This window comes from Antedon bifida, chromosome 5, assembly GCF_963402885.1.
Source record: "Antedon bifida chromosome 5, ecAntBifi1.1, whole genome shotgun sequence".
Classification (NCBI taxonomy): domain Eukaryota; kingdom Metazoa; phylum Echinodermata; class Crinoidea; order Comatulida; family Antedonidae; genus Antedon; species Antedon bifida.
In genome coordinates this window covers 29,347,208-29,360,272 of record NC_136230.1, presented here as the reverse complement: position 1 = coordinate 29,360,272, position 13,065 = coordinate 29,347,208, and the positions used below count along the sequence as shown (strand labels likewise).

The 13,065-nt window shown below is 34.4% G+C and overlaps 2 protein-coding genes across 2 annotated transcripts; both read left to right on the top strand.

The window, feature by feature from the left end:
• Positions 1 to 29: 29 nt before the first annotated feature.
• On the top strand, positions 30 to 7,042 carry LOC144841848 (kynurenine/alpha-aminoadipate aminotransferase, mitochondrial-like). Its single transcript, XM_078698108.1, has 13 exons — positions 30 to 150; positions 814 to 932; positions 1,601 to 1,700; positions 1,972 to 2,040; positions 2,154 to 2,283; positions 2,741 to 2,815; positions 3,127 to 3,239; positions 3,578 to 3,737; positions 4,056 to 4,138; positions 4,627 to 4,723; positions 5,095 to 5,221; positions 5,344 to 5,552; positions 5,928 to 7,042. Exons 2-13 carry the CDS (start codon positions 866 to 868, stop codon positions 5,976 to 5,978), a joined length of 1,281 nt encoding a protein of 426 aa, XP_078554234.1. The 5' UTR covers positions 30 to 150; positions 814 to 865; the 3' UTR covers positions 5,979 to 7,042.
• A 1,350-nt stretch (positions 7,043 to 8,392) lies between these two features.
• Positions 8,393 to 12,386, top strand: LOC144843029 (uncharacterized). The gene is made up of 6 exons (XM_078699674.1): positions 8,393 to 8,554; positions 9,210 to 9,242; positions 10,520 to 10,569; positions 11,089 to 11,254; positions 11,951 to 12,076; positions 12,270 to 12,386. The coding sequence occupies exons 2-6, from the start codon at positions 9,224 to 9,226 to the stop codon at positions 12,296 to 12,298; spliced, it is 390 nt and encodes a 129-aa protein (XP_078555800.1). The 5' UTR covers positions 8,393 to 8,554; positions 9,210 to 9,223; the 3' UTR covers positions 12,299 to 12,386.
• Positions 12,387 to 13,065: the final 679 nt, after the last annotated feature.

Here is a 13,065-nt window from a genome sequence, read left to right as displayed (position 1 = left end):
TACAACTCGACTTCCCGACGTGTGGTCTATGTATGTACCACACCGGAGGTAAACAGACAGTAGTAAACAACTGCACGTGTACGTTGTTTACAACGCTCTGCTAAATTATCTCTATCTGTAGGCCTAGGCCTAGATATATAGTAAATACAGGTAGGACTTTTATGTTGATTAGAGAGAAAACAGGTTATATATTCATGAATTTGTTTGGCGCCTTACCGTGTTACATAATATAATAATAATATAGAATAGGACTGTGGCCTAGCTAGGCCTAGAGTTGATATTCATCTGTATTACTATTGTACTACTACTACTAGGGCTACGTCCAGGAGGGCAAGGCCTATCCCCTATGAATAGTTTGTAGGAGGCCTAGGCCACCAGTGGAGTGGAGTGGAGTGCCGCCTACTACACTACTCTACTCTCTACCCCAGCTAGCATACACTCAGTCAGTCACCATGTAACCATCATAAAAAGACCTATCTTAACTAGTTAGGCTTAGGCCTATTATAGCCTATAGGCCTATATACTAGGCCTAGAGTGAAAGAAACTCTGAAACCTAGTAGGCCCTCCAAGCTAGTAGGCACTACTATCCTCAGACAGACCTAAACTTGCAGTATGGCATAGATAACCAAAGTTGTTTTACCTGGTGGTTCTTTTAACTAAAACTAAATATTAATTCTAGTATTTAAGTAACAAATTTAATCATAGGCATAGAATTATTTGTTAAAGCCAGTTTTAAATCATAACATTTTTTAAAATATTAAATGAATTAAATATTTAGTGTTAATATAATACGTTTAGAACTTTTTTTTACAGGAAACCGCTATATTCAACGATTTATTTTATAAATAATTTGATATTATAAAAAATGAATTACATACGGTTTTTAAACAGCATCAGCAGGGCCAGAAAACCTTCACCTCTGAGAGTGCTTGGTACGTTGACTTATTTCATGTGACTTTAGCAGTAATACATGAATATTATGATATTAATATTCTTCTGAAACAACCTAATTCCGTATATCCTCTGGTATAATCCCACCCCCTCAAACACGAAATTTGTGGGGTGGGACTATATTCGAGGAAAGCCTGGTTCAGAAAAAAATGATTGTTAAGCATTTCTTGTAAAAACTCATCTGAACTAGCTAGAGAGAGGCCTACATCCAGATGAAAAGTCAATACTGGGACTATACCCAGGGATATGCCTGTTTGTGAAATCAGACATAAAGTAGGGGGTGAGGTTAGACCCGAAGTGAGATTATACCCGAGGATATACGGTATACTACAATCGAGGTATACCTTTACCTCAAGATAAATGAACTGGATTATTTTTGTTTTATTGCCTAAAATTTCAAATATAAAGCTTTGTCCACACTATCAAACTTTATGTGACAAAAAAATGTGATGTGCCCATATAGACATGATGATGTCATATCACTTCCATACTCGAGCATATCACTACCATATTTTGGCACATCACACTTTTTGTCTTAAAAACTAGTTTGATAGTGTAGACAGAGCTTAACACAAGGATCTGTTCCTGTTTATGTATTCTTGCCAACAGCATACACAAAGTTTTTAATGTTTTTCTTTATTTTTTTAAGCTGAACTTATAAATAAAAGTCCACCTACCATGATTACAATGGCAAATGGATACCCAAACAGTGACTTATTTCCATTTGAAGAGGCAAACATAAAAATGAAGTAATTATAAAATATCTTTTATTTCAGGATTTATAAGACCATGTTTAACCCCATAAAGTTATTGTCCCCCAAAAACATGAAAATTAAAGATTAATGAAAAAATACTTCAAATAGTTTTAATAAAGTTAAATCCAAAAAAATAATGTTTTCACCTATAAAAAAGAGAAAATAAAAGGTTAAATTCAACCAAAACTATCTATCTTCTTTATGTCAATTTGTCTATTGTATTAAATGTTTTATAACAAAAATATATTGAATATTGTTTTTCTAGAGATGGAAGTACCATTACTATTGATTCTAAAGCCATGGGCCAGGCATTGCAATATTCTAGTACGTCTGGGTAAGTCTGCACAAGAAAAGTTTTTAGGCTAATTGTATAATAAAGAAGTTTTTAGGGAGAATTTAACTTCAATGATCTGTAAAATGTCTTTATTATTATTTTATTCTGATTAGATTGCCTGATTTAAATCAATGGTTGTTAAAATTGCAAGACCATCTTCACCAGCCTCCGACGAGGGCGTCCAACGACGAGAATCAAATACAGTTGACAGTTACAAATGGTAGTCAACATGCGTTATGTACAGTATGTGACATTTATGTATTTTTATTCATATAATTTATCACTGTATCAGTCAGTATTGTATTCTATAGTATTTGACTTTTTTTTTTCAGGAATCATTTTGAGTGGTAGTTATAAAGTCTTATTGCAAATACATTTTGACCTTCTTCCCAAACTTTATATAATGATTAGTCAGTATTATATTATTGTACTACTTGACTTTTTTTTTAAGGAATCATTTTGAGTGGTAGTTATAAAGTCTTATTGCAAATATATTTTGGCCTTCTTCCCAAACTTTATATAATCAGTCAGTATTGTATTATTGTACTACTTGTCTTTATTTTAGTAAATTTCATTAAAGTCATTAACTCCTTCCAAAATTTTATATAATTTATTCATAAATTACCAATAAATTTATTTTTTCACTTTGTTTAATACAATGAAAGCACAAAATTAAAATATCATTTTCATCTTGTCGTAGGCATGTGAAATGCTTCTTTCAGCTGGGGATAATGTATTAGTTGGTTCGCCATTGTATTCAGGAGCCAGTGCCATGGTAAATATTATGTTTTTATATGAACTAGTACTACTCTCTCTCTATGCCTGACATTCCCATGTTTACTATAGATGCCAATATCTTTAGATTTTTTAATAGCATCCTTTATGGTTTGATATTTTTTTCAAAATGTTATAGTGCCCTCTATAGTTTGAGCATACTTTTATTAAATCTGATATTTCATTTTTCCATGTTGGGGAGGTCTAAAACTAGCAAAATGACATAGCACACTATAATACTTTATATACATTATATCAAATTATATATTTATTTTTGTGATATGATTTGATCATTTTTGTTTTTTTTTGTAGTTAAAACCATTGGGGGTTAACCTTATTCCAGTGGAAACTGATGGTGATGGGTTACGAGTTGATAGTTTGAAAAATGCGTTATCTAAATGGTCACCTGATAATATTAACTCCAGGTGAGTTTGGTAGCAGTGCCGAGGTCATAACCTGTGGCTCACAACAAAGAACTTTTATATCAAAGAGAGAACTTTGATTGCTAGTTTTCTGTGGTTGTGCCAACAATTGAGAGTAATTGGCCAAATGACATTAACAAATTTGGACAAAAGGCAGTTAAAGCAAGAGGGAATAGTGAGTCTTGCTCTTCCCTGGTTTAAGAGACAGTTTAAGACATTTTATTACACTTTAAATTTCATTTTATAAAGTAATATTATTAATTGATTTAAGACTCCGATTCTGAGTATATTTTTATGATAGAAATGTGCGCTATATAAATGTTACTGTTATTTAACTGTAGCCTAGATGCTCCTAAGGTGCTGTACCTAGTTCCTAATGGAGATAACCCAACAGGTGGTGGGCTGCCATTGGACAGAAAACAGCAGATTTATGAGATAGCTCAACAGTATAATTTTATCATTCTGGAGGATGATCCTTACTATTTCTTACAGTTTAATAAGGTTTGACAACATTCTGTTATTGTTGATATCATATTACTACCATATTTGGGCATATTACTACCATATTTGGGCATATTACTACCATATTTGGGCACATCACTACCAAACTAGTTTGATAATGTAACAGAGCTGAAGTTTCTACAATATCGGTTGTGATGTGCCCAAATATGGTAGTGATATGCAAAATATGGTAGTGATATGACATCATCATGTCAATATATGGGCACATCACATTTTGTTGTTACATAAAGTTTGATAGTGTAAACCCTTATTGAATCAGGAGACTAAACAAAAAATTGGCAATTTTCATATTCACAGCCAAAAGTCCCCAGTTTCCTATCTCTAGATGTAGATGGACGAGTGCTCCGGTTTGATTCCTTTTCTAAAGTTCTTTCAGCAGGGTAAGGCTAAAACTCTTTCTTATTATTATTGACCTAAGACAATTACCTTTGACCTGTAACACTTTAAGGTATTTTTTTTTAATCAATAAGATTACACTAAAATGAATACGTATATGAATACTTTTTCAAATTCCATAAACATTTATTGAATATATTGCAAATTTATTTGCTTTAACTACTCCAATTTAAGAATTTTGTGTAGTTGCAAAAGTTATCACAGCATGAATTAGACTGTGATGACAGTGATGTTTGTATTATTTATTCTATTTTGATGGATGTACCCACAGTTATATAGATCAAGTTCTATGTTCTCTAAAAACCTGGTTATTAAATGGATTATGTCAAAGTGTTTTGTCTATTATAATTAGGTTGATGATTATACAATGGCTTATAGTATTACATTTAATTTAGAACCCAAAGAATGTAGCATGTATTTAGCTTACAAATTGTTGACATTTTAAAAACTATATCATCATTTTTTATTGTAGTTTGAGAATTGGATTTGTAACGGGTCCACAAGCATTATTACAAAGAATTAACTACCATTTGATGGCCTCAGTATTACATACAAGCGGTATGTCTCAGGTAAAGTAAAATAAGAGAATTTTGCAGCATCATAAAAATGTACAGAATGTGTTAATTTTGCTTAAAATCAAATCTCATAATCCGGTATAGAGGTATGGTTTTAGCTTAGTGATTTGCATGCTATGTGTTCAATCATTCTCAATATATTATATACAAGTTGGGTGAATTTAATATTTAAATTGGTGGAGCCAGGTCAAAAAGTTGTAAAATGAATTACTCAATGTTACAAAATTAAAGTTAGAGTTGCTTCTCCTACTGTAGTTTAAATATAGTTACTCTACATTTTTTTTTTTACGCATAATAGCAATGTCACTTCATTTAAAAAGGATCAATTTTCTTAAAAAATAATGTTATTTCTGTTCCTTTATCAGATGTTTGTGTATAAGTTACTTGAGACATGGGGTATGGAACGGTTTTTGGAACACACTCAAACCGTGTCAGATTTTTATGAATCAAGGAGAGATACGTTTCTTAGAGCAGCTGAAAAACATCTAACAGGTAGGCTTTATCCAAATCTACAAATTTGACAACAAATCTGTACCCATATACCAACCCAACCCTTTTACGACCTGTCGCCTACAGAGTGGGTGTACAATTTGATTATTCTTATTTTATTTCAGGTTTAGCAGAGTGGAGTACGCCTCGAGGTGGCATGTTCATCTGGTTTCGTTTACTCGGCGTGGACGATACGTATGACCTTATAACGAAAAAGGCGGTGGAAAAAGAAGTCCTATTTGTGCCAGGAATATCGTTTTGTACGGACGATTCAAAACCGTCACCTTACGTACGTGCCTGTTACTCAGTAGCGACTGATGAGCAGATGGATGAGGTAAGATGTAGAGCATTATGGGTAAGATGTAGAGCATTATGGGTAAAGTGTAGAGCATTATGGGTAAAGTGTAGAGCATTATGGGTAAAGTGTAGAGCTTTATGGGTAAGTTTTTGTTACTCGGTAGCGACTGATGAGCAGATGGATGAGGTAAGATGTAGAGCATTATGGGTAAGGTATAGAGCATTATGGGTAAATTATAGAGCATTATGGGTAAGGTGTAGAGCATTATGGGTAAGGTATAGAACATTATGGGGATGTTGAGAATGTTGAGAAATTATTTTCCATATAATATAATATAAAAGTTAAAATTTATGCAAAATTTATTGAGTTGCTATTAAAATTATTTCATTATTATTATCATTATTATTGCAGGGGCTTAAGCGACTTGCTAGTTTAATCATTGAGGCTCAGAAGTCATCGTAAGGATTTATATTTTATACATATTTATTCAAAATAAGGAACAACTTTTAATTAAAGGCCAGTGGCCATATTCACCATTCACTTTAGGCAAAAAGAAACACCATTACAATTTAAGAATTCGCCTATCTAAGTGAATACCACTTAAGGGAAATTTTTAAGATATTTATTGACTTAAGTGAATTAGTTAATATTTAAGAGAAATATCTCCTTAAATGAATACGGACATATGATCTTGTCTTTTTTAAGTAGTTTTGTTCTTATTGGTCACATATAAAACGGTCTTTATTTCGAAGGTGTCATTTAATAAAGGTGGTGGAGGTGTATTTTTATAAAACTGTTCCTTAATTATAAACTAAAAAAACACAGGGTATAAAAGTAATTGAATAGAATGAATGCAGTGATAACAATTATATATAGTATATTCTGAAATAATGTTTGAAATCTAATAATCTAATCTAATAATTGAACCTAATACCCAAGATTTTATTTATATTAAATAATTCAATTCGTACAGCTTGTCACTTGACAGTGATGTTAAATAATCTCAATGTTGTACAAATTGCTCACGTCCGATTAAAGACACTACATATAGTACGTTTTCACCCAGGTGTATAAATGGGTACTGACATTCATTTAATTTGACAATTATCCATATGGGCCCGTTCAGACTTAGTTATTTACCCGGATTAAGCTGTTACTTTGGTAGGTAAGTCTCAAACCTACCTGCGTAAATAAATAAGACCTCGCTAAATAAGAATAGGTACCAAATAAATTAATGAGCAAGCATAACCTCCAATGAGGTAAGCATTTTTGCAAACATGGCGTTTCATACGTAATACTTTAGCTGGAAAGACAAACATCGAAACGCCAACTAGTGAACTAATAACATTAAAAAAAGACAGTAACTAGAGACTTGGAACAGATTTACAACGAAGTATGCAAATGTATGCAAATTTATACTTTATGATTAAGTAGTTATGGACTATTGACAGTTTTAGTGATATAACCTGAGGACTGTTATTTTAAATGTACTGATAATGAGGTCATTATTAAATCACGGTTGACAATTCAAAATACGGAATAATTTTTTTTAGATCTATTGACTATATTTACATGTGTATATAAATAATAATCACAATATACGACAGTATATATCATAATGCATTATAATTAAAACAAATTGAATGCGTGCGGCGCCGAGCGCAGCTGTTTTTCTGTATTCTTGATTTTTAACCACATAAAGTAAATGATCGCAAATAAGACGCTGACGAAAAAGTACAAGGACGCGAGTAAAAAAGTACGAGTTTTTTCTACGCGTTTTTGATGGGGGCCTACCACGCGCACCACATGCTATACAACGCTACAGTAGTACCACACGCGCCCCTAACCCTAGACTCTAATAAACTGATTCTAACCCTTTAAATATTCCCCTATAAAGTGCTTTAGCACCCTGCTTTGGTGTATATGGCCTAGACGCCGTAACGCCGTCACCCCGGTCGAGTAGTAATTTTCTGCTTTTCTTTATTGAATTTAATATTAGTATTTTTTCTTTTTTTGATATATCGATGATTTTTAATTTATCAATGATTTATGAGTCAATTCATAAATAAATTAAATAGCTTTAATCAATTTTCCTTCGAAAGTGTCTACGATGTTTTCGGCGCCAATTGATGTCGTCGTATCTAAGCCGTAATTTTGATGATATTGAAAAAACCTATGTTTAGATATCACATGTTTATCATTAATTTACCGGATAAATTAATTACATTAGACGTATATGTGCTAAGTGCGTTGACCCAGTGTACTCTAACACTAGTCATCTCTCCGGCCATTCACATCGACTGTCCAGTCATAGAGATATAAAATACATCTGGTCAAGTAGTAACGAGTAAGCCTCCTATTTTAGGCCTACTTTCGAAATATCGATTACTTCAACTTGGTTCCATCTAGGACGCAACAGAAGGACGTGCGGCACAAGGCAAGTAATATGACCAATCATCGCGCTTTGATTGGTCATACTTACTTTGCGCTTAAAGCTGGTTCCCACTAGGACGAAACGCAAGGACGTAAACACAACGCAAGCGTGTTGACCAATGACAACCGACAATTCGAATAACGTCCTTGTGTTCCGTCTCTATTGGGAACCAAGCATAAAGCTCTGTCTACACTTTCAAACTTTATGTCTTAAAAACATGTGATGTGCCCATATATGGACATGATGATGTCATATCACTACCATATTTAAGCATAGCACTACCAACCATATATGGGCACATCACATTTCTTTGACACAGTGATAGTGTAGACAAGGCATTTGAAATACTGTACAATGTATACGTACATCGTCATCGTACAATACAATTATAATAATAACTCAATCTATATTAGATTCGCCGCTTTATATTACCGTACATTATGATGCACAATCTATAGGTGGTAGTCAATTGTCAAATTATAACGTGAATATTTATAATGGTCTGTCCTCTGTTGCTAAGTAACATTTAATTATTAATACTGTACGTTCCGAAGACCTACAATCAGCATCTCCGAGTGGTATTAAAAGTCTCTCGGTTTCACTGGTAAGACAATTTTAATTTATTACGCTCAATAAATCTCTAGGCCTATTTCCGATTTATATAGTAGGCCTATATAATATTGTAGTCTATGATTCTGTCGTACTGTTTTCATTGATTATAGGCCTATTTAACTAATACTGACCCTGGGGTCAGTCCGGTGGCCAGAGAAAACTCGTACGGATTTTGATCACACAATTTTCAATTTCATCCGGAATCTGAGCTTATCGGAATCCGGACTTAGTGTGGATGTAGCTAGCTTAGAGATATTAATTCACTTATTTATGAGAATACGATTTATTCTATTATTATTACCGTATGACGTCCATTGCTGTTGTTAAGGTTGACAATAGTTTTTTGCTTAATATTATTTATTATTTAAATGTGGAACATATTTTACAATGGCTGATTAACATATTAAAAGGACAGAAAAAGAGATTTAATAATTGTCTCTACCTTTTAAACTCTGATTTTTTATTTAGAAGGCTATAATTATTATTGTTGGGTGCTGATTGATTTAGTGTTGTGATACTGTTTGTTATTTCCGATGTAATAAGCCCGTTTGGCGGTATTTTAATCAACAGTTTCTGGTTTATATGTCTTAATTAAACATCTATACTATTACTATTATATTGTGTATCTTTCATTTCTTTTTACTTAGGTCTTTTAGCAAGCATGGATCTTCACGAAGGAGGTGAGTGGAGTTTTGGACGCGTCTTGACAGTCCTTATAATATTATATCAATTACATAACCCACCAACTAATACCACCCTCTCGCGTCCTCCCCTCTCTACCCCTCCCCTCTCGATCCCTCCGCCCTCTACCACTTCCTTCTCTCTACCCCTCCGCCCTCTACCCCTCCCTTCTATCTACCCTTCTCCTCTCGATTCCTTCTGCTCTATCCCCTTCCTTCTCCCGACCCCTTCCCCTTCGATCCCTCCGCTCTCTACCCCTCCCCTATCGATTCCTTCCGTTCTCTCGATTCCCGCCCCCTCCTCCGATCCCTTCACTTTCCTTTATACTCTTTCCCTTCTCATAATGCCTTCCTTATCACTTTCCATCTTTTGATCGTCCATTCCATCGATTCCCTATCCCATTCTTGCATTCATGATTGTGGAGTTGTGGCTTGGTGGTTATGATGCTTGGCTACCACTCCAAGGGTCCTGGGTTCAAGTCCCGTCACATGTCAGGATTTTTTCTAAGGACAAATTACAACTCCACTCCCAAAGACTTGTAATAAGACTTTGTTTATGTAGAGCATCTTGTATATATGTTTGTCTTGTGAACCTCTGAGGGTCCCTAATGATCAGAAATTGCTGGATGGATCACCCTCTTTAAATATGGTAAAAAAAAAAAAATCAACCAGCGGCCTGTATATAGCTTTAGATGTAGTTATAATGTCAATTCGTGTACAATGGTTAAATAGCATAATAATGTTACCTAACAGAAACGTGACATTTAAAACACAGATTATTGTACTGGTAATCGATAGTCAATTACACTTTACATAAACAACCTGACACTTGTACATCAAGATGTCCAATACTATCAGTATTTCACTGTTCGGATACTACGTGTTTTATTCACTGTTATATGTGACATGTCATTTTAACTTAAAAATAATAGGCCTAGTGCTACTTTGATTTTTCACATAGTAAACAAGTATCGAAAATAAGTCGGACGCAATGCAACGACCTAACACGCCGCGCAAGTAATTTGACCAATCACGAGACGCGATGGATCAACTGAACCGTGATGTGATTGGTCAACTCACTTGCGTTGCGCTTACGTCCTTGCATTTTGTCTTTTTTTGTAACCAAGTTTTATTTTCACTGCTGGTTATATTAAACTTCACGAGTTTGAAAATTGTGTTTATTTTTAAAAGTTTTATGTTAGGCCTATGACGTAGATTATTATCATCATTATAAGTTTTCAGTATGTGGTCACTTAAAGTATATATATTTTTATTAGCATTTATAGGCACGTTACAGTATGTGAAGGATGCGATTAAAGAAGGCCAGGTAAGCAGGGAAGGGGTGAATAAAGCTTGGTTCCCATTAGGATGCAACGCAAGGACGTAAGCGCAACAAGGGGAGTTGATCAATGACAAGCGACAGTTCGTATAATACAACGCTTGTGATTGGTGAAATCCCTTGCGTTGCGTTACGTCGTTGTGTTGCGTCTTTAGTGGGAACAAAGCTTTAACTATTAATTTTCTTAATAATTATCGATGTATTAACGATATTAGGCCTATGTACCACGTAATACCCAGTGCCTTGAAGCCTGAAACTGGTTTGAATTACGCACGCCATTCAAACGCTTTGAACTTTTGAACCATGCTTTTCCCCAAAGGGTCACGTCGTTTTTCCCACAGCGGGGATGATGGACCAGTACACTACATCGGTTTTAAGTTAAGGCCTACAATAGAACATGCATCCTTATTCGAGAAGACGATTTTATAGCTATGGGTTGCGTTTCCCTGCCTCTTACCGCTCGGCCACTCCTCAATTAATATTACACGCAAGATCTTTTGTTTTCAGAATGTGAATGCAACAGACAAATACGGAAAGACTGCACTTCACAAGGCTGCAGCAAACGGGAATTTGGAAGTGTTGCAATATCTGATAGAGTGTGGTGGCAACATCCACATTAAAGACGTCACAGGGTTCACCCCAACACATGCAGCTGCAAGCAATGGCCACATTCGTAAGTATAAGTATTTGGCTTAACATATAAAATATATGCGGTACATTGTAAACAATAGTTGGGTTAAATTAGACTAGGTTCTAGATCGAAATTAGTAAAAAGATAAATATTTGGCACATATGGCGTTCCATACCCATAATACATGAGCTCGCATTTTCAATCGAAACGGCGACTGCCTAGTGGATTATTACATAAAAAAGACAATAAATACAGACAGTGGTTTGGGGATAGTCTAGGGTGAAATTTGTATTGAATCGAAAATTATATTTATATCACATTTTATTAACGATGTTATCCGGCCGGATAAAGAATTTACTTTTGTATTAATGTTTTCTGTTCTCCTTTTAACCCGTTAATTTGATAGGCGTTTTATACAATTTAAACTCACATTTCTAGTGCATTGCTTGTAGGCTCATAACCTTGTTTTTGTACTCTATCTTTTTTATTGTTATTGAAATCGACTTTGAGCAAAGTGTGAAAGATTGTTTAAAGCTCTGTCTACACTATCAAACTAAGTAACAAAAAATGTGATGTGCCCATATATGGACATGATGATGTCATATAACTACCATTTTAAGCATATCACTACCATATTTGGCCACATCACACTTTTGTCAAGCTTGTTTAATAGTGTAGACAGAGCTTTGGAATTTATGTTACTGAAACGTATTCCTTTCTGCAATTATGTTTACACAGAGACTGTGAAGTGGCTCGTAGAAAACGGCGCGGATCTCCAAGCTCTTTCTGATAAAGGGAAAACCCCTTATGAGGCAGCCAAGCGGAACAACCACCGAGAAGTGTCATCCTTTCTCAAAGAAATAGGTAAGATGTGAGATAAAAAAAACGTAGGACTATATATGATTAAACAGTATACTACAATGTTTAAAATGTTCATACTGCCTGCGAATCAAATGGAACGATTGCGGAACGTTTGACTAGGCCTAGTGTGAACAGACTGATTATCGATATTGTTAATTGAGAGTAATTCTCAGAAGATATATTTTTATATTTCTAGGAAGAGAAAAGTTTACATGGGAGATGTAGTTTCAATTTACGTGAATTTTGGAATCCAAAACACAAAAGTATTTGTCGATTGTGGCGCACCATAGAATAATTGAGATCAAGAGTTTTATGTATCAAGTTTAATTGTTGAAATTGTTTTTATTATTAAATGAAATAAAACTAGTAACTTTAGTATCGGTATTTTTGTCTATATTTTATCAACAATCGTCAAAATCCTCCCGTAATAATATTGTAGATTATCACCACCATCATATCTTTATCATCTCATTATCCTATTAGTTTTTATCATTTACATGCATTATTAACTTGTATGTATAAGTGAACAACCCTCCCAATATCGCCATTCACTTAGACCCCATAATACACGCCTCTTCTCGACTCGCCCCTTCTCGACTATCTCTGTACATCCTCCAAGAACAGGCCTACTTGCGAACCTTACAGTTTGAAATTTACTAAAGCTTGGTTCCCATTAAGATGACGTAAAACGACAGAAAACATTATCACAAGCGACGGATCCAAACTCTTGTTTGTGATTGGTCACAATACATGCGTTGTGCGTACGTCCTTGCGTTGCTTGAGTGCATCCGAACTATTGCTTGTGAACTAGCAATTACAAGGGAACTAACACAGTCGGTATTAAGTATACAGAAACTGAAGATATGAATATTTTCAATTCTGGCGTTTATTTCATTCGTAATTGCAAAATAAATTAGGTTAAGAAAGACTGTAGGTTCAGCACGTATCAACTTAAATTCCAGTCGTATTTAACGCCCGGATGGATTTAACCA